The sequence below is a fragment of the Lemur catta genome, chromosome 6, assembly GCF_020740605.2.
Source record: "Lemur catta isolate mLemCat1 chromosome 6, mLemCat1.pri, whole genome shotgun sequence".
NCBI lineage: Eukaryota > Metazoa > Chordata > Mammalia > Primates > Lemuridae > Lemur > Lemur catta.
This window is the reverse complement of record NC_059133.1, coordinates 10,203,211-10,229,892: the sequence shown is the minus strand read 5'-3', so window position 1 is coordinate 10,229,892 and position 26,682 is coordinate 10,203,211. Positions and strand designations below refer to the sequence as shown.

Sequence of the window (26,682 nt, the reverse complement as noted above, 5' to 3'; positions counted from 1 at the left end):
ACCTGAGTCCTTCAGTTCCACCCCCTAAGTGCCCGTTCACTCCACCTGCTCCTGTCTGGTCCTGTTGACACCGCCTTGGTTTGGGCTTCCCTTACTCCTGATGCAGATACAGGTGGTCTCCTAACTGGTCTCTTCATGCTCCAAAACATCCTCCCTGCAACCCAAGGGGTGGTCCAAGTTGCAAATCTGACCATGTCATCCCCTGCCTACAGCCCTTAAGTGGATAAAGAAGTATCGCCTGCTCCAGTTTTGCTTTCGCTAACAATGGTCAAGGGCTCTAAGTACCAGGAGTGCTGCCGATCCTTCAGGGCCAGTTCACATCCCATCTCATTCATCCGTTCATTCATTCATTTATATGCTAAATGCCAGGGACTATGCTAGATGTTTACAGACATTATATAATTTAATCTAAACAATGATCAGGGCCACAACTATTATAACTTCCATTTTGTAAGAGAGGAAACTGAGGCTCAGAGAGGAAATTGCTCAAGAACACACTTAGGAGTTCCTAGGAGCAGGATCCTAGCGGGTCTTTGACTCACTCCCTGCCAAGAGGAAAGGCTTTATGGAGAAAGCAGGGCCTTGGGTGGAACCTTCCCCCAACACAGGGCCAGGCTGCCTAGTGTTTGGCATGTGACAGTTCAGCGTGTGACACTGGATCAAATGAGGAAAGCCCCAGGCCCCTCCCCTATAGTCCAGGACCAGGACCGGAACAGTAAGAAGGAGAATAGCTTCCCCTTCAGCCCTCACCCCTCCCTGGTCCCAAGACCACACGAGTAACTGCCCCTCCTCCATCCTGCAGTACACAGATGGTCATTCTCAACTCCAAGTTACCTGGGGAATAACTCAGAAGGGGACCCACAGAACCAATCCCTCCTCCTTCCTGATTTACAGGTGGGAAAACTGAGACCTCTCCCAGCATCCCACCCTACAAAAATGCAGTTCTCCTGACTTTGATCTAGTGCCCTTTCTACTCTTCCTCCCTCAAAGTTTTTCCCAGGGATCCCTGATAACCCACAGTCAGGGAGCAGGAAAGAGGCGTTGGTGGTGGCAATGCACCTGGAACCCACCTGGGTTGGGCTGCCCCGCCACTCACTGGCTGTATGAGTCCGCGGTCACTTCACTTCTGTGGCCCCATCTGTAAAATGGGTACAGTAATGCCTCCCTCGCAGGGTTGCTGAGAGCTTAAACGAATAATACACATATACAAAACATCTGGCACATAGAAGGTGCTCAGCTAACCTTAAGCCCAACTGCTGTCCTCAAAGAACTCATGCGGTGGGAAACAATCCACTCCCACCCACCCCCGGCCCCCGCCCCCCAACACACAAAGGGCAGAATGACAAGAGATTCGAAAACAGATACAGGCAGGTGCTGTGGGAACTTCAGGGGGGAGAAGTTTCTTCCCACGTGTTTGGTAACCAGACTGCACAAAGGAAAAGCCCGAATGCGGAGGGCAAACGGGGGTCTCACTCGCTGTTCTCCCAGTGTGGGGGCCCCGGTCTTCCCCAGACACAGGGGCACGGCCAAGAGCCCGGGGGTGCGGGCCCGCGGGAGCCGCAGGGCAGGGCGCGGGGGCGCGCGGGGACCCCGCGGCGGCGCCGAGCGCGCGCGGACTACAGCTCCCGGCGTGCCCCGCGCGGCACCCGCCGCCCCCGCGCCGGGCGGAGGATGCAGACGGCGGCGGGCGAGGAGGATGGAGGCCGGGGAGGCAGCGCCGGCGGGGGCGGGGGGCCGCTCCGCGGGCGGCTGGGGCAAGTGGGTGCGGCTCAACGTGGGGGGCACGGTGTTTCTGACCACCCGGCAGACGCTGTGCCGCGAGCAGAAGTCCTTCCTCAGCCGCCTGTGCCAGGGGGAAGAGCTGCAGTCGGACCGGGTGAGGCCCGCGGGGCGGGCGGCGTCGGGCCGGGGTCCTCCGCTCCCCCGCGCGGGGCTGCTCGGCCTGGCCCGCCTGCCGGGCTGGGGGCCCCGCCGGGGTGGCTTCCGACCGAGGGGCCGGAGGCGGGAAGGACTGGCAGGAGGAGGGGAGGGGAAGTGGATCTGAGAGTGCGGGATGTGCCCATTGCCGTGGCAACGGGACAACGCAGGCCGTGGCCATTTGGAGCTTTTGAGCGCGGCCCCTGTGGGCCCTCTCCCCTCTTTTGGGGCCGTGGGGAGGATAGACATGTAGGGCCTTCCCTCCTCTCCAAAGGGGAAGGAGCTGATGAGCCTGCCTTTCCCTGCCCTTTGGGGTGTGGGTGGCCGAGGGGTGCCGGGTGCTGGGTGGAGGAGTCCTGGGGTCCCTTTGAGCTGGGCGTACTCTGGGAGGAGCACTGGCCGGGAGGACACCATTTCTGGGCTCCCATCCTGACTGCAGCAAACTGCGTGACCTTGCATCAGACCTTTCCCTGCTCTGGGCTCAGCCTCCTCGTCTGTAACCTGGTCTGGAGTTGACCTCTAAGGTCCTCTGTCCCCTATGTCCTGTGACCGTCTGATACGCTGACCTTGGGCAAGTCCCCTTCACCTCTTGGTGCCTCTGTTCGCTCTGTAGAGTTGTACTGGTGCCTGCCCTGCCTCCCTAAAGGCTGCTAGTGTCCAATGAGATAGTGGCTCCTTTGCAAACTTGTAAACATCCCCTGAAAGTCTAGGGATTTGGTGCAGCTAGTGGGCCTGGCTTCAGGGGGACAGCCTCTAGCAGGGCCATTCACTGAGCCCGGCACTGGGCTGGGTGCCACTCAGACCTCCTCTCACTGGATGCTCACAGGGACCCCTAATGATGGGGGAGAGGAGTGAGGCTCAGAGAGGCCAAACCACTGGCCCAAGGTCACATAGTCAGGAAAAGGCAGAGGCAGGGTTTGAACCCAGGTCTGTCTGACCCAGAGCCTTTTTCCCCATCATTTCCTCCTTGTTTCAGGGAAGAGCAGACTGGACTGTCCCTCCCTCCCTCCCTGCAGTCCTTTCCCGGGCCCGTGGTGAGGGCACATGTGCAGGTTTGGACAGGGGAGAGGCCTCACTCTTCTCTCACTGCCTGTCCCTTACCTCCACAGGATGAGACCGGGGCCTACCTCATTGACCGTGACCCCACCTACTTTGGGCCCATCCTGAACTTCCTCCGTCATGGCAAGCTGGTGCTGGACAAGGACATGGCTGAGGAGGGTGAGTTGGTCCAGGGGGCTGGCCTGGGGCCCACATGTTAGCCCTGCCAGGGTCTTCTGTGGTGGCTCAAAGCCATTTCTCCCAGCCAGGACAGACGTCTGCTTTCTCCTGTGTTTCCTGCCTCTTGCCCTCCCAGACGGGGCTGCATCCCAAAGCCTCTGCCTGGGCTGAGCCTGCGGGCTCTGCCAAGCTGACAGGCCTGAGCTTTCCCTGGGTGCTGCTGGGGAGGTGATGGAGACACAGAGGGCAGAGGGAGCCAGTGAAGCCCTGTGGCCTCTGTCGTGGGCAGGGCTGCCCTTTCTCCCTGGCCTCCTAGGAAGCCAGGTGTGGACAGTCACACCCAGAGGCTGGGCTCGGGAATGAGGTGGAGACAGGCGTGGGAAGAGCTGTCACTCTCTTTCTCTGGGTGATCCAGTATCTCAGATTCTGCCTGGTGAGGGCTTGCAGTCGGCAAGTGGGTGGGGCGGTGACTCTTCCCTAAGGCTGGCAGCTCTGCAGCACCGTGCTGGTTGTAGGTAGATTCGGGGGGCAGTGGGGGGCGTCTGCTCCCTAGCAGGGCTTTGGTCCTTCCCAGGCCTGGGTAGCTAAGGCTCTGTAGGTAGATGTCCACATCTGGGCCTAGCAGATGGTGGGGAAGCCCTGTCTGGGAGAATGACTGCTTAGCAGAGCCCCAGCCAAGGGCAGGGACGATAGTCAGTGCCAAGGTAACTAACTCTTCCTTGGGGCATAGCGTGTGGTCTGGGTCAGCTAACCCAGCCAGGCCAGCTCGCACATGTCACTTCTCTCGGCATCTCCCATGATGTCTATAAAATGGGGGTGGTGATCTGCATCTTGGAGACATGCTTTGGGACCACAGATGTGAGTCCTGTGCCCGTCACTTGTGCCTGTGTGTGGAGCACAGCCCATGCCTCCCCACTCTGGGCCGTGGTCTCCCCTCCCTCACCCCTGTGGGATACAGTGGTCGGGAGGCCAAGCAACTCCCCAGCAGGTCAGGGCTGCGGCATCAGAGCCCACCGTAGGTACCTGGCTGTGCAGAGCCCCGCAGCTTCCCGCAGAAGCCCCAGGGGAGCCCACATGCCATGGGCGTGGTCTGGGCTCAGGAGCAGGTCCCACGGGGAGGGGAGGTAAACACTCCAGCTGCGTCACAGCCAACACTTGTTTACAGGTTCTGGGTTTCAGAAGGCCCTGCTACTCCCGGCACCTTCAGACAGGGCTAGGGCCCCCATAGGAAGTCTGGGAGGAGACTTATTAGCTGTGTGACATTGGGAAAGTCACCTAACCCTTCTGTGCCTCCGTGCCCCCATTTGTGAAATGGGGTGACAATAGCACCCACCTTGCTGAGCTGTCGCAAGGATAAAAGGGCTAGCACCAGGGCAGCATGTAGCTCACGTAGCAGCTATAAATACAGATGACGCTTTGCTTGCTCACCTGCACTCATCTCCTGCTGCGCGACCCGGTTCCTAACAGGCCACAGACTGGTACCAGTCCGAGGCCCGGGGGTTGGGGACTGAAGGCTTATGAGCAACAGAAATTTATTTCTCAAAATTCTAGAGGTTGGAAGTCCAAGAGCAGAGTGCCGGCATGTAGGGCTCTGGAGAGGGCCTTCTTCCAGGTTGCAAACTGCTGACTTCTCGTCGTATCCTCACGGCAGAAAGAGAGCACGCTAGCTCTCTGGCCTCTTATTAAAAGGACGCTAATCCCATCATGGGGACTCCACCCTCCTGTCCTAATCACCTCCCAAGGCCTACCATCACACTGAGGATTAGTTTTCAGCATATAAACTTTGGGGGGACACAGACATTCAGTCCGTAAAAGGCCCTGTCCCTAAAGGCCCGTCAAAGAAAGGGCCTGAAGGTCCCGTGCCCTGTAGAGCCTAGGGGAGTCTAAACACCTGGGAGCTCCTTCCACTTCACTGGTGGGGTGACTTGCTTAATCTCTCAGGTCAATTCAGTTGTAAAATGGGGACAGTAATACCTGCTTTCCTCATGTCCCCAGGACTTGTGATGAGCGCACGGGGCCTTTGCAGACTGTGAAGTGCTGCAGCTGGGTGGTGCACATGCACAGAGATCGTGCATTTCTGGTGGGAAAACACGGGCTCCGTAGTCTGAGGAGCTTGAACTTACTCTGCCACTTATTGGCTGTGTGACCTTGGACAAGCTGCTTCTCTGTCAGAGCCCGAGTTTCCCCAGTTGTTCAATGCAGAGGATGAAAGTACCTACTTCTAGTTCTGAGAATTAAATGCCATCAAGGGTGGAATGTGCCTACCACGGTGCCTGGCGCTCAACATGTGCTTGATCAGTGGGGGCAGGTACTCAGGGGTCAGCCAAGGCCCTCCTCATGGTGACATTCTAGGGATCAGTCCCAGCGAGCCTGCTGTCTCTTGGTAACCCTAGAGCAGCCCAGATTGTGGACTGGCAGGTGTCCCTGGGTTCCCATGCTCAGCGCAGTGGGAGGGACGCAGAGCTGGCTGAGGGGTGGCACTGGCCCCTTCCACAGGGAGCGTGGGCTCCTAGGGAGGAAGGGCTCCCTCTTGCCTGACCTCTGAACTCACAGATGCTCAGCTCACCTCTCAGATGTGGCTGGAGCAGGAGGTGGGTTTGGAGGCAGAGGGGACAAGGGGAAAATGGGGCTTGGGGGCAGTAGGAGTGACCTGGCTGCTCTGTCTTTGCCAGGGGTCCTGGAGGAAGCGGAGTTCTACAACATCGGCCCACTGATCCGCATCATCAAAGACCGGATGGAAGAGAAGGACTACACGGTCACCCAGGTGGGACGCAGGGGGAGGTGGGGAGAGGGAGGGCGGGAGGCACAGGGGCTGGGGAGGCTGAGCTGGCCTGTAAGGAGAGGGGTGGTTATCAGCGCCCCAGACTGCCCAGAATGGGAGACGTGCTGGGGTTCTGTACCTGCCTTGCTGTGTGACCTCGGGCCAGGTACGCCCCTCTCTGGATCCTGATTTCCTCTCGTGGGATATAGAGGTGCTGAGGGCTGCTGTCCCTTCTCACAGGGGTCAGTGTGGGGGTTCGGGGGCCCTGCAGGGGTATGAGTAAATTGTGCACTTTGTGGGATTAGGCAGTCCCTTACTGGGCACATCACAAGCTATTGGGGCTGGCATTTCTGAGCCGGGACCCTGGGCCTCGGTGATCAGTCTGCGGGAGGAGGTAGAGAGATTCTCTGCCCATCTGGAGGAGACGTGGGGCTTGGGGGACAAGTAGTGAGGTGCCGTCTCCAGGCCCTCTGTCTCCTGGAGGGCCTGACTAGATTGGCAGCCCAGAATGTCCCCCAAGCCCCGCCATCCTTCCCTCTTATGCCACCTGTGTTCTAGTTCTGGCTCTGCCACCCTTGAGCTGGGTGACTTTGGGCAAGAAACTCAATCCCAGTGAAAAGCCCCATAATCCGCAGAGCTCTTGGAAGGGTTAAGTGAGGTCATGCGTGTTGAGTGCCTGGTACATAGTAGATGCTCAGGACATGGTTCCCTCTCCGGCCTGCTCCCCATCTTTCTCTCCTTCTTTAGGTATATTATTGGGGGTGGCAGCAGGCGCTGATCCCCCCAGGGTGCCCGGTGCTCCCACAGGTGCCCTCCACGTGGCCCTTCTGTCCACAGGTCCCACCCAAGCATGTGTACCGCGTGCTGCAGTGCCAGGAGGAGGAGCTCACGCAGATGGTCTCCACTATGTCTGACGGCTGGCGCTTCGAGCAGGTGGGCTGGGGACACGGGCCACCACAGGGCCCCCCCTGGTACCTCCCAGCCTCCCGGTACAGCAGGCCCCTCCCTTCCTGCAGCCCCGGCCTTGGGTTCCCCACCACAGTCCCCACCTGGGGTCTTCTTAAATCAAACTAAACGAGGTTAGGGAAGACCACACAGCAGCAGATTGACCGAGCGGGGAGAGGACAGGAGCCCCACTTGCCACAGGGCAGCTCCAAGGTGCTCGAGGGCAGGGGTCCTCGCAGCAGCTGGGTGGTGATCTACATGGTAGTGTGGGCGAGTCTCATAATGCCAAGTGACAGCTCAGGTGCCAGGAGACCAGATCCACAAGGTGAGTGGAGTCCACCTTGAGTCCACGTGTCTTGTAACTCTCGAGTCAACACCATATGATTGTCACAATTGCTTAGGCATAGCTTCCAGGGTCCCCCCGAGGGACATGCCCAGTTAAGAGCATTGCCACATTCAGGGAAGCCCAAAACAATGGCTTCCTGTGCGGTATTTATGTGCCCTGTGGTTCCTCCCAGTCCAGATGCAGTTTACCAACCAGGGGAGATTTATCCTAAGCAGCATGGCCCTGGTAATACAGCTGAAGTCTCGCCTCTCGCGCTTCCAGAGGAACAGAGCCAGAAAGTGACCCTGGAGTCAGACTGGCCCTTAGAGAAGGAGGAGGGTTGGCAGCCTCTGCTCCACAGCCACCCACATGCGCCTGCAGTGGAGACTCAAGCAGGCAGAAGGCCGGGCCCCCAAGGGTGGCCTGGTGTGTGACAAGCGAGCCCCAGGGCAGGAGCCGCAGGCTGGCTTTGCTTCTAGGCCTCATACTGACAGGCTCGCCACCTTGCACAAGTCATGTCTCCTCTCTGGGCCTCGGTTTTCTCATCTGTGATGTGGGCTAATAGCACCTCCTTTGCAGGCAGGACTGCTGCAAAGATTAGAAAGGCCATCAGTAAAGTTGCTAGCCCTGGGAGGGACTCCCCACATTGGCCCTAGTGCCATGCAGTTTAGTAGAAGTACTGTAGTTAAGTCTGTAAGACTCTCAGAAGGGACTTGGGATCCCATATTCAATCCCTGTCCCACCCCTCTCCTGCTGGGGATGACCAGCGGGCCACCACCTCTCCAAGCCTTTTCTACCAAAGGAGGTGACATCTTTCTGCCTGCTGAATGAGGGTCTCTGAGGCCTGAATGAGACTTGTCCTGTGCGAGGACTTTATTAGCCAGAAGGGCCCTGTGGGTGTGTTTATTCTAAGGACCCCAGAACAAAGGCGGGGCCACTCTGAGAGCCTGTGGGAATCTTTGGCAATTGCACAGGCTCTCAGATTGAGCAGGTCAGGGGCCACTGGTCATTCGCCCACTAGCATGAGGAATGGCACCCTGTTCTACCTCTGCTTTCAAGAGTGAAAGAAATATTCTGTGGGGCTCCACCATGCCAACCTATCCTGCAGCCTTGTCCTAGGGCTGCACCAGCCACATTTGGGACAGGGGCCAGCCTGCCCGTGACGGGCCTCCACCTCTGTTTGGAAGGGGCCGCCTGGATCTGTGGCTAGGCTGGGGTGGTGGGGAGGGGTGGTGGTGATGCTGCCACCCTTTGCCAGGGCTGTGGCAGCCAAGCCAGGTGCAGAGGCTGGTCCTGGGGAACAGACCAGAGGTGCAAATGGGAGGGGAGAAGACTTTGCAAACCCAGGAAGGGGCCTGAGCAGGCAGCAAGGTCAGGACGTAAGCTGCTATCTTGATGGGTGCCAAGGTCCACCTCACCCTGCCCCACTGCCCCCAACCCCAACCTGCGTCTTTCTCCCCATGCTCTGCCCTCCAGCTGGTGAACATCGGCTCCTCCTACAATTACGGCAGTGAGGACCAGGCGGAGTTCCTGTGCGTGGTGTCCAAGGAGCTCTACAGCTCCCCACACGGGCTGAGCTCCGAGTCCAGCCGCAAAAGCAAGGTGAGCCCCACCCACCCCAGCCCTCGCTGCGGAAGGCTCCCCTCTCTCTCCACCCCCCGCCTCTCCCGCACCATCCCGCCGCCTTCTCTCTCCCTCCCGCTGCACATGCATAACCCCATGGTCACAGCCGACGCCATCCATCCCATGCCGCTGCGGTTCTGTCTGCTCACACGTTACGCAGGCCCGGGCTGGGGAGCAATGAGACGGGACCATCCCGAGTGCGCGGCCAGGGCGGACTCAGGCCGCTTAAGGAGTGAGGGCCACGTGGTGCCCACTGGGTGCCGTGGCATGAGGGGGAGTACGCTAAACTAGGTGTCAGGGGGCAGTGTGACATCCTCTGTGTGACCTTAGACAAGGCCTGTCCTCTTTTGGCACCTTTGTTGTGTTCTCTGTGATGTGAGAGGGGTGGACTGTATACTCTCTATGGTGGCTTTAAGCTGGGAACTTCCGGGATCCCAAATGGCCGATTTATTCCCCAGGGGTGTGCGAGTGTCCCCAGCTGGTGCAGGAAGCTGGATCTGTGAATCCCGCCCCTTTCCCAGGCCCTCCTTGGGCGCCCTGCAGGGCGGTGGCCAGCAGCCCTGTGGGGCCCGGCCCTGTGTTGCCGCCCTGGCCTGCGAGGCAGCCTCCCCACAGCACGTCTGGCAGCATCTGCCCACGAGGGGAGGGGGTTGAGCAGCGATCCTGCCACCCTGGACCCAGGGCCTCCGACAGGGCTGACAGAGCAGGCATGAGCCAGGGTGGGAGGAAGACTGTACCTGCTGGGGCCTACCCTGTGCGCTGGAGACTTAGGAACTCTGGCTTCTGTCTGTCGTCTGCCTGCCTCCCTCCCTGTCCTGCTGTGACTCCCCTGCCCACCCCACCACGCCGGTGCCAGTGGCTGGCGCTACCTTGCAAGGGCGCAGAGTGAGGCCTCTGCTTCTGCCTGTCTGGGCCAAAGCCCCTGGACCTGGGGTGCCAGAGACGGTGGCTGGCGTCCCAGATCTGGTGGTCTCTGCCCTGGGGCTTCCTTGCCACATTTCTACTCAGGGTCAGTCCTCCCAAACAAAGCCCTCCCAGGTGCCCCTCGGGGATGCCCCAGCCACATGCCCACCCTGCCCCCCACCACAAGCTCTCGTCCCAGCCTCTGTAACAGCAGTCAGACCGCCACCTGAGCATCCCTGCAGGGCCCATCTTCTGCTGGGTTCCCCACCCTCCCCCAGCTGGCCAGGGGGCTGGAGAAGATGCCCCAGCCTCTTTGGCTGGCGCCCTCTCCCCTCCTGAGGTCCCCTTCATCTTGCCTGAGATTGGGACCCTTGGGGACAGCAGCCAGCAGGCCCTGGCCCCCTTGTTAGTGTCTCCACTCTTTCTTCCCTGGGTCCGCCGGCTGGTTCACAGAGCACGGAGGAGCAGCTGGAGGAGCAGCAGCAGCAGGAGGAGGAGGTGGAGGAGGTGGAGGTGGAACAGGTGCAGGTGGAGGCAGATACCCAGGAGAAAGGTGCAGCCAACCCCCAGGAGAATGATTGCTAATCAGAGCCGGAGCCTCCCGCCCACTCCCTGCTGGAGCCAGCTGCAGAAGGGGACCCCGGGGCTGCGGGGGGCGGGCCCGCCAGGGTTAGCTCAGCCACTCGCCTGGCCTCACCTGCATAACCATCCCTTCTCTCACTTTCTCTTTGCAGCCCAGTCATCTCAGGATCCCGCTAACCCTTCCTCCCTCCCACCACCGCCTCCTCCGCCTCCTGCTGGAGGTCCTGCCTCATCTTCATCCACCTCCTCTTCCTCCTGGATCTCATCTGCACCCTGCCTCTTCCCTCTCTGCCCCTGTCCGGGTTTTCTCTCTGCCTGCTCACGCCTCCCTCCCGGGGCTGCCCTGGTCCCAGCCTCCTGTGCCCTCCACCCAGGCCCCCCGGCCCCGTATCCCAGAGCGTCTTGCCTGCCGCCTCCTGCGCCCCTTCCAGCACCTCCTGCCTCCCAGCCTGGGGAGGGGGCGTGCAGCTGCACCTCCTCTGTGCCCACCAACCCTGCCGGGCACCTCTGAGGCTGGGCCTCGACGCAGGCCCTGCCGTGTCCTGCCCCGCCGCCTCCTCACGTTTCCTCCTTGCAGGTTCCCGTCTGCACCCTCTCAGACCTGAGGCCGAGCTTGCAGTGAGGGCTTCTCCTCGGCCCCTCGCCCGCCCCCAGAGCTGCCACCCCTGGTTTGTAGCTTGGCGGAGCTGGAGAGGGGGGTGGAAGCGAAGAGGGTGCTCATCTCTTGTTCCTTGGACTTGAGCTGAGCTTTTTGGCTAATTTTCTCCACCCACTAAAGTTTCGCAACCGATCTTGGCCTTGGGGGCGAGGCTGTGAGAGGAGAAGAGAGTTAAGGGGTGGGAACTCTGTCCTCCCACCCGCCAGTCAGCCCGGGGCCAGGCTGGGGAGGAGGGAAGGAAAGCTGAAGCCAGAAGCCTCCGCCTCCTCCCTGCACGTCCAGGAGGTCCTGCCTCACTGCCTGTGACACTGAGTTCCCTCCTTCTGTGGGGATAGGGAAGATGGCCACATTTGTGTACCCTTGGCCTATGAGGAGTCAGCCAGAGCCAGCTAAGGATTGCAGTGTGGCAGAAAAGCCCTGGCCAGGTGCCCACGAGCCCCTACTCTACCTTATCTGCCTGCTCTGTGACCTTGGGCAAGTCACTGTCCCTCTCTGGGCCACACTTACCTCTGCAATGGGGACAGACAGCTGGTCTCTGTGCCTCCTTTTGCCTGGGGTGGTGCTGACCTGCCTCTCCTGGCCTTGACCCCCGGGTCAGAGTCTTGGCCGCATCTGGCCATCCCTGGGCAGATTCCAAGATGGGGCCTGGGGCTCCTGGACGGGTTGGTTGGGGTACCCCTCCTGCTCCCCTCCTCCTCAGTTCTGAACCCGCCTCCTCCGGGCCTCGGCCCCCCTCCCTCCCACAGAAGGGAGCCTGTGACTCACCTGCCTTTCTCTCTCCCTCTCCCCCCCATTTCAATCTCCTCTCTGCATCACCCCCTCCTCACCGCCCGTCCTCTCCCATCCTCCTGCCCCTTCCCCTCCCCCTCTTATTTTCTAGCTGTTACAAGCCAGAGGCACCCGGATGTGAGGCCCCAGATCACCTCCAGGGACTTGGGGTTCCCATCTGAAATCCTTTATTTTTGTTCCACGGGGTGGGCTCCTGGCCCGAGACGGAAGAAGCGCTCTCCCTGCTGCCACCTCTGTCTGCGCCTGTGGGGCTGTGATGCACCCCTGCCTCCGGGGGCGGGCGGGAGGCACACTGGGACCTCTCAAGGCCTGAGGTGGGCCCTGGGACCCCTGGGCAGAGCCACCTGCCCCTGGCCAAAGTGTGGCACTGTCCAGCTGTGTCTCCCAGGCCATGTCCCCTCCCCTGGGTACCCCTGCTGCATGGTGGATGCACTCCCCCCCTGCCCAGTCACATCACCTCCTTGAGCCTTAGGCGTCCAGGGGGGTGACTCCTCCCACCCCCCCACATCACAGGGTTGTGGTTAGGGTGCAAGAGAAGCAAGGCCCCCCGGAAGCCCGGGGGAGTGTCTCGGGGCTGCCCTCCCCTCACCTCCCCCTGGAGGGGGAGGACCCAGCCCAAACCCCAGGCAGAATGCTGGGTTTGTGAGTGGAGATTCAGGGACTGGTGGGGGTTTGGCCCTGTCAGAGGAGGGGTGGGTGACTTGGCCTTCACTTTGGCTGTCCCACCTACCCGCAGCCATCTGCATCGCTGGCAGAGTGCCCTGGCCTGGCGGGGGGGCAGAGGGGGCTTGGCAGGGGCAGTGGAGCGACTCAGAAACTTGTGATAGAGAAGGGGACATTCCCCTCTGCCTAGGGGAGGGTCTGGGTGTGACGGGGCTGAGCGAGGGGCCCCTCCTGCATTTGGCCTCCTAGGCTGGGCACGGGCTTCTCATCCGCGTCCGACCCCCACCATGTAATAAAACCTGAAACCTAAAGAAACAGCCCGGCCTGGCTACCTCCCTCTTTCTCTGGACCACTTGTGGGGACAGGCTAAACTCAAGGCAAGGTAGACTGAGCCAAAGGAATGGGGCTTTTCCTAAAGCCCAGGGACCCTGCCTATGGGGACGAGGGGCTGGGGGGCACTCTAGCTCTTCTACCCAGAGGCCAGACAGGGAGCATACTGACTCTATGCTGGGAGCCAGGAGGTGAGAACTGTAGGCAGAGGCCCAGCCTGCCTCTGCTGCATCCTGACCCCGGGATATCCCCTCCACTGCTGCTCTGACACCTCCGCCCTCCCTACCGCTGCCACCCTCTGCCCCTAGTGCCAGGAAGTATGGACACCTAGGACCCCACACTCTCCGCCTTCTCTTTCCTGCCCAGCCAGGACCCCGGCCCCTCACCCCACCGTGGCCAATTCCCTCAACTCCCTAGTCCTGCCACGTCTCCCAGCTGGGGGGCAATCCCTGCCAGGCGGTGCCCCTAGGTGAAGACCCTCCATGCGCGGGGCGCTCACCACTCCCTCTGGGGACACTCCACTCCCAAAGGTGACCTCACATTCTGCATCCAACTTAGCTTGCAAGGGTCACCAGGAGACTTGTCAAAGAACAGATTACCCTCCTCCCCACCAGGATTCTGATTAGTTAAGACTGTGGTGGGGCCCAGGGATTTGCACTTCAGCAAAGCACCCAAGCTGATCCCAGCTGTATTCTGCCCACCCCACTGAGAACTGTGAGCAGCTTTAGCGTCCTGCCCACCCCTGCCCGCCGAGCTGGCCCATCCCTTCCGGGCAGGACCCAGCTGGGGCTCTCCCTGTCCCCACTGCCCTTCCACCTCATCCACCCACGCACAGGTCAGCGGCTCCCCTCTCCAGTCTGGGTCCCCCTCGGAGGCACCCTCTCTTCCTTCTCCCAGTTAGGCTTCAAGAAAGAGTGGTCCACACTTGTCTCTCCCACACCCACCTCCAGCTGGCCTCCTGGCCCCATCGCCACTGCCCTCGTAGGTCCTGGTGACCCTGCGTCCTGAGCAAGCTTCCAGGCCGTCCCACGGTGCAGCTGGGTCCAGGCCCCATCCTCTCCTCCCTGACGGTCTCCCTGCCCGCAGCTCCCTCCACACTGGTGTCAGTGGGTGGTCCTGAGATAAGAATCCACTGTGTCAGTCCTCTGCTAGAGCCTTCCATGGCGCCCCACGGCACTCAGGGTCAAGTCCTTAGCTCAGCTCCAGGCTTCTCGTCATCCAACCTGTCTGCCCCCTGAGCTCCTCTTCAGTCCTTCCCCTCCCAACGTCTGCTCTAACAAACACATGACTTGCTGTTCCCTAACATGCCATGTTCTTTTGGGACTCTACGCCTTGCACACGCTCTCCCCCTGTCTGCAATGCCCTTCCCCACCTTGGCCACCTGTGAAGCCCAGCTCAAGTCTCATCCTCCAGGCAGCCTTCCCTGCCATTCCTGGTGCCACCCACAGCCCCCTCCACTTGGTCATCCTCCCCTCCCCGCTGCTCCGGAGGTCAGGGGCGTGGCCCTAAACAGTCCTTGGCATAGTGGGAGCCCATGAAATGCTTGTTCAGTAGGCGACTCAAAGAATGCAGAGGGAGGCAGGGAGTCGTGCTGGAGGGAGCCAGGAGGTCTGCACTGCCTCTACTCCTAACCCCCAGCGCCGCCGTGAGGGCACCCTTGCACCTCTCTGTTTCCTCCCAAGGTTACAGAAAGAGCCCATCACTGGACCAACCCCTCACTCTGACCTGGGGGTCCCAAACCATTGCCTTCCTGGGGTTTCTCCTGGGAGCTGGGCAGCTGTCTGGAGGCTCCAGTGCTCAGTGGCCACGCCTGCCTCCCCTGACCCCACCCAGCCTTCTGGACACCGGGGGAACAGGCTGAGCAGGAAGCAGGGTCTGCTTCAGTCGGGGGCATGAGGCTGGTGCCGGGTCCCCATTCACAGTCCAGCAGCAGAACTTTGGGTCAGGTGGCTTTATTCCCCAGGGCAGCTGGGCTCATCTCACCGCCAGGGGGAGTCTGGGCGGTGACGGCCCAGATGGCAGGTAGGGGTGGGGCAAGGACCCTGGAGCCGGGGCTTCCCCATCCTTTGGCTTATGGTGGCAGCTGGCCCACCCAGCAGTCTCCATGGCTCTGAGGGTCCCCTCCTATGGGGCACCTTCCACCCCCACCTCGCACATTAGACTGGGGCTCCACAGGCTGGAGGCTGCTCTCTGGAGCCAGGGCTGCCCCAGCAGCCTCTGCCCTGGGGAGGGCCTTCTCAGACACTCCTGATGGGGACCTGGACGCCAGCATTGTCACTGCCGAACCACTTCCCCACAAGGCAGCGGTGCAAGAAGGGGCGGGAGGAGAGAGATTGGGAGACAGAAGGGCTGGATGTGAACCCCTCCAGCAGAGACTGGTGGGCCTGGGTCCGGGGGACGTCTCGACCACCAGTGGAGGGCCCTGCTCCCTCCTCCTGCCGTCACTGCGGCAGACTTCAGGGAGCAGGTTGGGGACAGGATGCCACCTCCTGCCTCCATAGGGCCTGCCTGCCCCTGCCTGGTGCTTGCCCTGGGCTCTGAGTCCAGCAGGTAGGCCCCAGCTCTCCAGAGGCAGCTCCTCAGGTGAGCACCTGCTGGATCCAGCCAATCACACCTGTGATGCGGGTGTAGACGCCAAAGTAGTTGGGCCGGCCACAGCCCAGGCCCCAGCTGACCAATCCTGCCAGGAACCAGCGGCCACTGGGTGCCTGGCACACCAGCGGACCACCCGAGTCACCCTGAAAGGGAGAGAGAGGAGGCAGGGCTGCGTCAGGGCAAGGGAACTCCCTTCCGGACAAGGGGATGTGGGGGCCCCAGTCCTGACTGTTGGGAATTTGCTGGGTGCAAGAAAGTCATGTCCTCTTTTGAAGCTCTGCTTCCCCTGCACCTGCTAAGTGGAGAGAGCCCAGACCAGCCCTGCCCAGCAGGTCCCGGCTCTCGTGGAAGCGCATCCCCACGCCTCCACTCTACCTCTGCATTCTGTGGCTGACACCCCCATTTCCTCCCCATGTCCACTTTGCTGTGTGACCCTGGGCCAGGTGCCAGGGTGAGCAGGAAGCAGAACTGGGTTTGGGCCACCACAGGTTCTCTTCTGATCTGTGGCCCTGCGACCCTGGGCAAACCCCTGACCCTCTCTGAGCTTCAGTCTCATTTGAGAAGTGGGGACGACCATCGCCAGCTGGCTGGGAGGCTGGGAGGCTTCAGCAGGCAGATGCGCGTGAAGGGCCAGGCCCCCCTCCTGCCCGTGCCAGGGAGTCACCTGACAGGCGTCCTTCTTGCCCTTGCGGTAGCCGGCACACAGCATGCGTGGTGTCACCTGATAGCGGTAGGCCTCGCTGCACAGGTCCTGCGGGATCAGCTGCACATCCACCTTCTGCAGCGCGTTGCTGGTGGGGCCTGGCGTGGGGTCGAGGGCAGAGGTGAGAAGGTCTGGGGTGGCCAGGAGCCCCCCACTGTCCTTTCCATTATTCCCCTTGCACCCCATGGGCTCTGCCCACCCTGCCCCTCCTGGGCATAGTGCCTGCCCTTCCACCTCAGTCACCCGTTCTGGCTCCTTCTCTGCGTGGTTCATGGTGACAGAGCCCCCCGCCAAAGCCTATAGGACTAGGGTCTCCCCAGCCTCCTGCCCTTCCCTCCTGCTCCAGCGCCCCTGGAAAATGGAAAATGCTAATAATTAAGAGCCTCCACCCTTGCTGCCCAAGGTGCAGAGGCTTGGAGCTTGCACTTGGGCATGGAGTCCCTGGCCTGCCCCTTTGCCTCACATATGTCTGTGACCTCTGTTCTCCTTAGGCCTTCCAGAAGGAAGGGAAGAGCCAGGAGGGTAGGGGGCGGGGGCCTATGGACCTTATTAAAAGGCGATTTTCTTCTGTAAAATCCAACCCAGTGGAATGCCAGGGCCCCCTCCTCCACACCCAGGTGTTCCACCCTGTCTCCTCAGTCTCCTGCCTTGGGTCCCTTGCTCACCACCCTCCCGCAGGGCGCCCCAGCCCGTGATCCAGCAGTGCAGGCCTGGCTCGAAGAAGTGGGAGGGTGCGGGCAGGCAGACGGGGCGCACGGCGGCCGAGCGCACCACGGGGTGGTCGAGCTGCACCAGCGCCACGTCGTAGTCGTGGCTGTCCTCTTCGTGGTACGGGTGCAGGAGCAGGCGGCTCACCTTGAAGGACACCTCGCCAGGCCAGCGTGAGCTCTGCCACACCTTGCCCAGGAACACGGTCCACAGCGCTGGGGACGCCATGCTGGGGGCAGGGACAGGAGGAAGGTGTCCTGCTGCACAGCTGCCTCTGCCCATCCAGGGACCCTCACGGTGGCCAGCTTCCCCGCCTGGGACACTGTCCTGCACACCCACCCCTCCCCTTCCCCCGAAGGCCTCCGCAGCTGGGGGCACAGTGTTCAGTGTTTGCCCTGGAGGCTCCTGCCTGGGTCCAACCCCAGCTTCATCTCGCCCTAGATACACGTGTGTGCCTCTCTAGGCCTCTGTCTCTGCATCTGTGAAATGGGAGTAGCATTTTCTACTCACGTTCTTGGGAATAAAACCATGTATGTAAAAAATTTAGCACAGTGCCAGGCCTGGATGAATATTTCTCTTTTTTTTCCTGTGCTCTTTACAGACTGGGGCTGCCCTGAGCTCTCGTGGGGAGGGGGCGGGAGTTGAGTGTGCAGGAGCCAGGAGGGACCCCGCAGCCTGGATGCCAGGTCCGCCCGCGGCCTTGAGGCCTTTCTTTACCTGAGGGCAGTGCGGAGCCGGGGATGGGGTTAAAGAGAGCGGCGATCAGAGCGCCCTGGCCCCTGGCAGGGGACGAGAAAGGGAGCTGGCCTCTGCCAGGGGTGGGCTCTGGAGCCTGGCCTGGCTGGAGGTCAGGGGAGGTTTCAGCCCACCAGGTGGGCAGGGAAGATGGCCGTGGGGCTGGACGAGATGTCCCCTGGGGGCTTTCCTGGCCCTGCCCACCACGCCCTGTTGGCTCAGTCACACCTGGGGGAGCATGGCTCATGACCAGGTCGGGCAGTTCCGTCCTTTACTGTATCCCCAGCGTCTAGCACAGCTCCTTGCACGTAGTAGGGGCACAACAGACATCGCTGAATGAATGAATGGGCAAACGAATGAATGAATCACTGACCCAACGTAAAGCAAGATACCAAAAGTAGGTTGCAGAGAGGCTGGGCGTCTGTGTCGGGGAACACAGTGCGTTCATGGTGGAGCCAGGACTAGAACCCCTTGCCCCGGCAGCCAGGCTGGGGGCTCTTCACCCCCATCCCGCTGTCTGTGAAGAGCTCAGACACACTGCACCTCCCGCCCGGCCTTCCCTGCCCACATCCCAATCTCCGCCCGCTCCCGCCCCCTCACCTGTCCTCCTGGAAGCAGTGGGCAGCCGTTATCACCCAGCGGTCGGCGATGAGGGCCCCCCCACAGATGTGTCGACCCCGGACCTGGAGGCTGGCCTGCCATGGCCACTCACCCTCGGAGGACACAGCCCCGCCCACGATGCGGCTGGAGGGGCCCTGGAGGCCACAGTCTTGGGGGGCAGGGGTGGACAGAGGAAGGGGGGAAAGGCCCGTGAGACATGGACAGAGACAGGTGGAGCAAAGGAAAGAGATGGAGAGAGACAGGGAGAGTGAGGGGCAGAGGCCAGGACAGAGAGACATGGGAGACAGTGAGATTTCCCACTGTGGCTCCTCCCCCCGCCCCCATCTCAGCTTGGGGCAGCTGTGGGCTCACCACAGTGCTGCTCGTCAGAGCTGTCCCTGCAGTCGGGCCGCCCATCACACTGCGGGTTGGGCTTCTTCACGCAGCTCCGGTCCCGACACTGGAAGGTGAATGTCCCGCAGGGCACCCCTGGGGTGGAGGGGTGCAGGGCACAGAAGGTGGGTCTCTGAGCCCCAAGGAAAGGTGGAGCCAGAAGAGGCCAGGAGGTGATGGGGGAGGGGTCTCTTGATCACACTGAAGTGTCCTCCTGAGTCTCCTTTAGGATCTCCTAAAAGGCCATGTCCCCCACTGTCCTCTACACTCAGACAGGTGTGTTGAGAATGAGGCTGTGTCTCCCCTCTCAGCCTGGGGCTCCTGACACCCGTCAGACTAAGGCTCCCCGCTCAGCTTGGCGGTGCCCCCGGCCCTGCTGGCTGCCCACCTTCTCCCTGCTCTCACCAGCCTGGTCTTTGCCTGCTGTCCTTCCCTCCTGCCTATTTCCATTTTAGCTCCTGTCAAGGCCCAGTGAAAAAGCCTACCTCCTCTAGGAAGCCTTCCCTGCCTGACCTCCTCCCTGCCCCCAACCTTCCCACACTACTGGACATGATGTCCAGAAGGCTTTGCGTCAGGAGAGTCTCGCATGATATCTTCCTGATAACAGACCCCCTCGGAGGGTGGGGACCACATTTCTGGTGTCTGTTTCCACGTCCTCACCCCACCTTGCCTATCCTTGCCTAGTCTGCAAGTATTGGCCAGTTGAGTGGATGAATGGGTGGGTGGATGCATAGAACAATGGACCCAGGCAGAAGGTTGGGCAGACCAACCAATGGTGTATGGGTGGTCCAGCAGGGAGACTGACAAGCAGCTGGAAGGATGGATAAATGAATGGATGAAAGGACCAGTGGGTAAACAGGTGGCTGGGGAGGTCAGTGGATGGCTGGATGGATGGATGGGTGAACAATGACAGACAGGTAGTTGGGCAAAGCAAGATATGGGTAGACTGACAGTTCAGTGGCTATGGAAACTGATGATTGGACAGGTCAGTGGAAGGATGGATGAATGAGTGGATGTATCAATCAGTGGAGACAAGGTGATCTGACCAGAAGATGGACAGATGGAGGGATGGGCATACGGGCACAGGCACAGGGGGTTGGCGGGTGTTTGCGTGAGAGGCAGAAGCACGCAGCAGGCCAGACTCCGGTCGGGCCGCCCTACCTTCCCGGCACTGCTCCTCGTCACTGCCGTTGAGACAGTCAGGCCGCCCGTCACAGACCCGGGACAGTGAGATGCACGTGCTGTCTTCTTGGCACTGGAATGTGGCTCTGCAAACTGTATGGGGACACAGAGGAGGCAGGTGGGAGGAAGCCAGAGGAAGCCAGCAGGACCCGGCCATGCCCGTAGAAGGCGCACTGGACAGAAGGTCACCAGTCACAGCTCTCTCAGCTACTTCACACGTGCATTTCTTTCTTTCTTTCTTTTTTTTTTTTTGAGACAGAGTCTGGCTCTGTCGCCCGGGCTAGAGTGCCGTGGCGTCAGCCTAGCTCACAGCAACCTCAAACTCCTGGGCCTAAGCGATCCTCCTGCCTCAGCCTCCTGAGTAGCTGGGACTACAGGCATGCGCCACCATGCCCGGCTAATTTTTTTGCTATATATATTTTTAGTTGGCCAGATCATTTCTTTTGTCTATTTTTAGTAGAGACAGGGGTCTCGCTCTTGCTCAGGCTGGTCTCGAACTCCTGAGCTCAAATGATCCACCCTCCTCGACCTCCCAGAGTGCTAGGATTACAGGCATGAGCCACTGCGCCCGGCCCCACACGTGCATTTCACAGCAACCCTGTGGGACCCCCATTTAATTGGTGGAAACAGAGACGAAGTGACTGTTCCAGGGTCACTTGGCTGAGCCAGAACTTGGAGCCGGATGTTCAGTTTCCACATACGAGGCACCCTCTCCAGCACCACGGCAGGACCCCCGGCAGGCACGGCTCCTTTCCCTCCCTGGGTCCCCCCTTGTCCCTGCCACTGCCCCATGGGGCAGTCCTGGCGAGGCCACTGTCCCGCTCTGTGTTTCCCCGTGCTATCTCCACACAGCGAGAGACCCCACTTCCTGGGTGCTGATAGTGGGACCTACATGTGTGTGTGTGGGGGTCTCTGCTCAGCTCGGCAGGGAAGGTGAGGAGGGCAGGGCTGGGCGGGCTGCTCACCACAGTTTCTCTCGTCCAGGCCATTGGGGCAGTCCTTGACCCCATCACAGGCGGGGACACAGAGTCCATTCACAGAGCAGAGGAACTCTCCGGGGCAAGCTAGGAAACCACAGGAGATGGTGGAGACAAGAAGGGCGCCATTGGGACACGCAGAATCGTGCAAACACATGAAGAAGCACATGCACCTGTGTGCTCACACATGCACCTGTGTGCTCACACATGCGTGATCAGGTTCCCACAGACACCTGTCTCTGGGCACCTGTGTACACAGTCCACGCAGACACACATATTCAGACACATGCACACAACGCGTAAACAGCTATGTATGACGTGGATACCTGCGAGCCCATGTGACTGCCTTGCACACGTGGCCACGCACAAAGCTGCATATGTTTGTGCCTGCACACACACCCACATGCACGCACGTGCTCACGCATGCTTCCTCTCGCTCCCTTTGTCCAGGCCCATGAGCAGCTGCCCACAGGCCCCTCGGTTCCAGGCATGGCCGAGAGGCAGGGAGAGGATGCAGGGGCCCAGGGGGTGCCCGGCCAGCCCATACTCACGGTCCGACTGGTTGTACAAGCCGTAGTGCACCTGCACGCCGGGCCCCGTGAGGGAGATCTGGGAGGTGAAGTTGATGGTGATGCCGGCCGTGGCCACCACGGGGATCCTCTCGGCGTAGGGCTGCAGGGTGCGCAGGCCACACAGCCTGGGGGTGATCAGAGACGACTCAGGGCCACACCGGCTCCTCACCCAGCCCAAGGGAAGGCACAGCCTGGGTGCTTGTGCACAGACAGGGCAAGGACAGGGCAGCCAGAGGGGAACAGGGAGCCACACCCCCACCCACGCCTCCTGTCTTCATTTCTCCCTTGAGTGACTGCTCATCCCCAGAGTCATCTTCTAGACAGCAGCCTGGCTATGTCACTTTTCTGCTCAAAAACCTTCAATGGCTGCCTATTGCCTGTGGGATAAAATCCAAAGTCTGGATTCTAGTCCCAGTCACCTAGGAAACTGTGAAATTCTAGCAGGTCAGGGGCCTTCTCTGAGCCTCACTTTTCTCTCATATAAAACAGGGAAAATTATTATTTCTGTTGACCTTGGATATGACAAAAGGCTTCAGTGTGTCAGCAGTGTCTTTGGCCCACTCTCTGTAGACAGGAGAGGTCATTCTCCTTGTGCTCGGTGTGGGGTAAGCGGGCAGCAGCACTCCCCATTCAGGCGCTGTCCCTCCTGCTGAGACACCGCCACAGCCCTGGTGGTCTCCCTGTGACCCTCTGGGCTTAAGGGAATGACCTTGTCCTAGGCCCAGTAGCATCTTCTCCGTGCATGGCCGCCCTGGGGTGGTAGCCCCCACTCCAGCCACGAGAGCACCCTCATATCCCTGCTGGACAACGCCACCCCCCCCCCGGCCCAAGAAGATGCTCTTGTCCAAACAGAGCAGGTGGGAGAACCTCGACAGAGAGGCCAAGACTGTCTCCCGTACCCAGAGAACAGGCAGGAGACATTCCGTCTCCGGGTGGGGTACGGGGGCACCTCACCCACAGAGCAGGTGGGCTCGCCTTCACGGTGGGACCCTCCCCACACAGCAGCTGGGGGTTCCCTTCCACCCCAAGTGGGACACCCTTGCAGAACAGACGGGGACAGCTCCATCAGCTCGTAGGAATGTCCCCCACAGGGCAGGCAGTACCCCCACAGAGCAAATAAGGCCATAGCAGATGGAGGAACACACCCAGCGCATCGGCTGAAAGATCTTCAGAGAGAGTGAAAGTGCCCCAGCAGAGAAAGTGGAAGGAAACCAAGACAGCAGGCGGAATGCCCCAGAAGCCTGGTGGGAACATCACACGACAGGTGCAGCACCCCACAAGGCAGGGCACCTCATTCCCAGGGCACAGGTGCTTGCTCAGAATGTCTAGAACATGACAGATACTTAACAGTTCCATCAGTTAGTCAATCAATTAGTCAGTGAGCAACTGAGGATGAGCTGAGGTGGTTTTGACATCCTGAGGGTGGCGCTGGGGCTGGGCCTCTGGTCTGGCCCCTCCCTCATCGGCAGCAGCATCGCGAGACCTCATTGCACAGGGGTCCTGAGGTTCCACCAGCGAGGGAGGAATCGTTCTCATCACACTTACAGATGAGGTTCATGAGGGCAAGAGCCGAGGAGGGGCACGAGGAGGGGCAGGAGTCTGGCCTCAGGATGCAGGAGAACTCGCCCAGCCCGCTCGCGGGGGACATCCCCATTCGCATTGCAACGGGGGCTCCGGGGGCTGAGCCCCTCACGTCCTACGTGTGCCCCAGGGCCTGGCCCAGACCCCAGCCTCCCCGCAGGTCTGTCTGGCCACAGTGACTATGTTCTTGTCCTAACGCCAACCGGCAGTTTCCAAAGTGCAGTCCAGGGACCCCTGGGGTCCAAAACTCATTGTCCTAGTAATGCTCAGATGCCACTTGCCTTTTTGCCCTCACTCTCTCACAAGGATACAGTGGAGTTTTCCAGAGGCTACACGATGTGTGATATTGTGACCAAGGGAATTCAGAGCTCACAGGTCCAGCTGTGGCCTATTAAGCTACTCATTAAAGATATTTATGAAAATGTAAAACAACAGTACTCTTGTCACTAAATGGGTTTAGTTTTGGAAAATGTAAATAATTTTCATAGAATGTTATTTATGTTAAAATGTAATGGGCTTATTATTATATTAAAGGAATTAATAAACGTTTTTAAATTTTCCCAGTTTTAAACAAATAAAAATCCCAAGAAACAAAATAATCAGAGTTGCAAGGAGAAAAACAAAAACCAAGAAACGAATTTTCCAAGTTTTAACTTCTAATACTGCAAATTTAGATATCTAACCTGTGTAAGCAAAAACTCTTTAAGGTGCTAAATAATTTCAAAGAGACTCATGAGACCTGAGACAGAGCATTTGGAGAACCCCTGCCCCTGCCCCCTGCCCCCTGCCCCCTGCCAAGGTTCCCACAGCCCCACACTGGCCCGGGTGGGCTGAGCCACCACCAGGGGGTGCCCCTGAGCAAGCCTGGCCCTCCTTGCCCTTTAAAACTAAGAAGTGTGGGTTTTGTTGTTCCTTTAAAGTTATTGTGGATTGTTTTCCTCTAAGAATAGCCCCAGGAAGTGGGGGTTGGGAAACTGGGAAGTGCTGGGCAGGGAGCATGAGGAGTCAGTGCACCCCTAACAAACTTGAGGTTCAGGGACCTGGGGGTGGGGGTGTTCCCACATAGTCACAGAAACTGGAGAGACAGGGAAGGAACCAGAGTTGGTGGAGGGAGGCAAGTGGAACGCTTCAACCCAGCAGAAACTGCTTGGGGGGCTGCGTAGTCACCCTGAGCCTTGGGCAGGGATCTCTAAGGCACCTGCACCTGCCAACGGGAGGTTCTCTCTGCTGGGTGCCAGGAAGAACACCAGAATCACCCCGCAAGGCCAACCTCAGACCCAGGAACCTGCCTCTGGAGGGCTGGGGGCAGGGGTGGAGGGGCTGGAGGCCTTGGGGCAAACCTCGCCTTTGGAGGGGCCAGACAAGCATTCAAGGCAACAGCTGCAATCTTGTGATTGAAGCTGAGTCACTCAACTTAAAGATGATCTGTTTAGTCTATGCAGTGTTAAAAAAATTATGTTTAATTTAGTTTTCAGCTAATTTCTCACAATAATCTAGAGTCTTGCTCCTCCTAAAGAATAAGAAGCCCTCAAAACACTGGCTGGAGCTAATCGGGCAGGGCACGTGCAGCCCTGCTTCTCCCGGCCCTCCCTACGCATCCTCCCCTCGGAATTTCGAGCTGGTTTGGGCCCTTGGCCCATCTGGGTTTCTGGTTCCTGCTGCAGAGCCTTTTGGGGGGTGGGGTGCACATTCTCTGGCTCTCCAACTCCTCCCATCCACCCAGTGCTCCCCCCAAGCCCTCTCCGAGAAGCAGCAGAATTCTGACAGCTGTGATGTCCACCCACTCATCTCAGCTACAAAGTGCTGAGTGCCTGAAGGCACGTTTTTGCATCACGTGGACTGCCTTGCTTTCCCACCTCTCTGGATTTGGAGGAGATTTCAGGGACACTGTCAACTTTCTTGCAGATCAGCAAGTCTACCTGGAGGAATCTGAGAAGTACTGAATGGACGGATGGATGGATGGATGGAGGGGTGAGTGGGTGGATGGAAGGAAGGGCGAGGGGTAGATAGGTGGGTGGGTCGGGAGAGAAGGAAGGAAGGGAGGAAGGAAAACTGGGTGGGTGGGGGATGAATGCACACCTGCATGCCCTTTCCTAAGGACAGGCTGGACGGGAGGAAGGGCCAGAGATGACAAGCACTGAAGGGAAGAGGAGAACAGCATCTGACGTGGTGGCCAGAGCCCTGGACCTGGAGTTGCAGAGCTGAGTTTGCGGCCTGGCTTTGCCACACATACACACTGTGTGACCTGGGGCAAGTGGCTCAACCTCAGTGAGCTTCACTTTTCACGTCTGTAAGACGGGGCGACTGTGTCTCCCTTGTAGGAGGTTTTAGGGGTACGTAATAAAATGATTGCTTTGAAACCCGGGTGCTGACGTCTCGGGCCGTGAGCTCACCTGGGCAGAGCTGGAGCTCCACTGCGCGCCAGCCCCAGGACGTCGGCACTTGGCAGTGCCCAGCACACAGGCAGTCCTGGCCACAGGGGCTGCGGGAGCACAAGGGCCACGCACAGCTAGGCCACGCCAGGGGGGCTCCAGCCAGCCCAGGGAGCCTGGGGTTCTGCCTGTCCCCATCGGCCAGGAGTGACTGGAAACGGTTGGGCAGATCATGAGAGAAGTGACATCACAGGAGAGGAAGCTGGAGGGAGGCAGGTTCCCGGAAAGGGGGAAGCCTGAGCTGCGGTGGTGCCCAGAGAGTGGCTTCTGTGACGCTGAGCAGCTGGTGGCCAGATCTCATGAGGCCAAGTCCCTCCAGGGCCCCCAGGCCACTCGAGGGCATGAAGCCTCAGCGAGGGTCCGGGAGAAGCTAGGAGAAGCTGGGTAGGAAACAGGGAGGTCGGGGTGGGGACAGGCACGAAGGGCTCAGAGGCGTTGGGGAGTTGGGCGATGGGCCCCAGGGTGCCCAGCCAGTGGAGGGTGCCCGGGCCCTTTCCTGGTCACTATGCCGGCACCTGAGGGTTAAGACACCCTCTCCCCTAAACCCCGTGCCTGAAAATCTCCCCCTGCCCAGACCGCTCATGTCTTTGCCACCCACACAGGCAGATTTCCAACAAACGCTCATTCACAGAATTTCCCAGCATCTGCATGGGATGATCATTATCACAAGTGGTGACGACTAGAGGAAACGGCTGGCCGGGGCTCACGGCTTGCAGGTCCCACCTCTGCCTTCCCTGCCACACTCAGACATGGCAGGAGCCTGGGCGGGGTGGGGGGAGAACGCGGTTATCCCCCTGGGGACCCCGGATCCTTAAAGGCGGGCTGAGAAGACAGGGCTGGGACTTTGCAGGCTGCTCTCGGAACTGGCAGGAGAGCCACCGAAAGCGTTGATTCTCCCGCGGATGCCAGCGGATTGCCCGGGAATGCCTTGGCCGAGAGAGTTGACAGCTGGCAGGGGCTGCGCAGAGGCTCTGGGGGAGGAGCCCACACGGGTGTGAGCGCTGCACTCACACACACGCACACTCACCCGCACATACGTGCGTGGATGCACACACATAGACGCATGCTCTGGATCTTGCTGCCTGGGCTCAACTCTGGCTGAGCAAGCTGGGTGACTTTGTGCAAATTACTTCGCCTCTCTGTGCCTCAGGCCCCTCACTGGTCTATGAAGGCAGCACAAGCACCTGCCTCCTCACTGGGTTGTTGAGGCTGAAGGAGCCGGCGCCGTAAAGCCCTTAGCGTGTGCCTGCCCGGCGCAGAGTGAGAGCTGGTGACCAATGTGGGGTGCTGTGCTTCCTCCGGGGGGGATGTCTCTTTTATGCCCATTTTCCAGATGAGCCACCTGCAGCCGGGAGAGTAGAGGAGCCAGGTTTTGAACCCTGGTCCCTCTGGCTTCGACATTTAGGCTCTTTTCGCCTCACCAGCCTGATTGGAATGACGTTTTGTTAGGAATTAACAAACACAACTTACTCGGCAGACAATGTCCTCCT

General features: G+C 59.9%; 2 protein-coding genes across 13 annotated transcripts in view; one reads left to right on the top strand and one right to left on the bottom strand.

The window, feature by feature from the left end:
* Window positions 1-1,667: 1,667 nt before the first annotated feature.
* KCTD17 (potassium channel tetramerization domain containing 17) lies at window positions 1,668-25,083 on the top strand. 11 transcript variants are annotated; one of them, XM_045552946.1, is made up of 10 exons: window positions 1,669-1,876; window positions 3,027-3,135; window positions 5,808-5,899; window positions 6,734-6,829; window positions 8,643-8,768; window positions 10,146-10,245; window positions 10,427-10,495; window positions 10,852-10,942; window positions 11,268-11,357; window positions 11,813-11,897. In XM_045552946.1, exons 1-9 carry the CDS (start codon window positions 1,697-1,699, stop codon window positions 11,323-11,325), a joined length of 921 nt encoding a protein of 306 aa, XP_045408902.1. In that variant the 5' UTR covers window positions 1,669-1,696; the 3' UTR covers window positions 11,326-11,357; window positions 11,813-11,897. The 11 variants fall into 11 exon arrangements, with proteins under 11 accessions (XP_045408905.1, XP_045408898.1, XP_045408902.1 ...); XM_045552944.1 differs by lacking the exon at window positions 11,268-11,357 and having other exon boundaries at window positions 11,813-17,266; XM_045552945.1 differs by having other exon boundaries at window positions 11,268-17,266.
* The window catches only part of TMPRSS6 (transmembrane serine protease 6), a 32,971-nt gene continuing 20,939 nt past the window's right edge, over window positions 14,651-26,682 (bottom strand). For both annotated transcript variants that reach the window (XM_045552940.1, XM_045552941.1), the window contains 8 exons: window positions 21,159-21,304; window positions 20,596-20,694; window positions 19,610-19,723; window positions 18,428-18,544; window positions 18,056-18,224; window positions 16,678-16,949; window positions 15,974-16,110; window positions 14,651-15,452 (listed from right to left, as the gene is read on the bottom strand). In XM_045552940.1, the coding sequence (XP_045408896.1) occupies window positions 15,294-15,452; window positions 15,974-16,110; window positions 16,678-16,949; window positions 18,056-18,224; window positions 18,428-18,544; window positions 19,610-19,723; window positions 20,596-20,694; window positions 21,159-21,304 (1,213 nt within the window). In that variant the 3' untranslated portion in view covers window positions 14,651-15,293. The remainder of the gene's footprint in view (window positions 15,453-15,973; window positions 16,111-16,677; window positions 16,950-18,055; window positions 18,225-18,427; window positions 18,545-19,609; window positions 19,724-20,595; window positions 20,695-21,158; window positions 21,305-26,682) is intronic.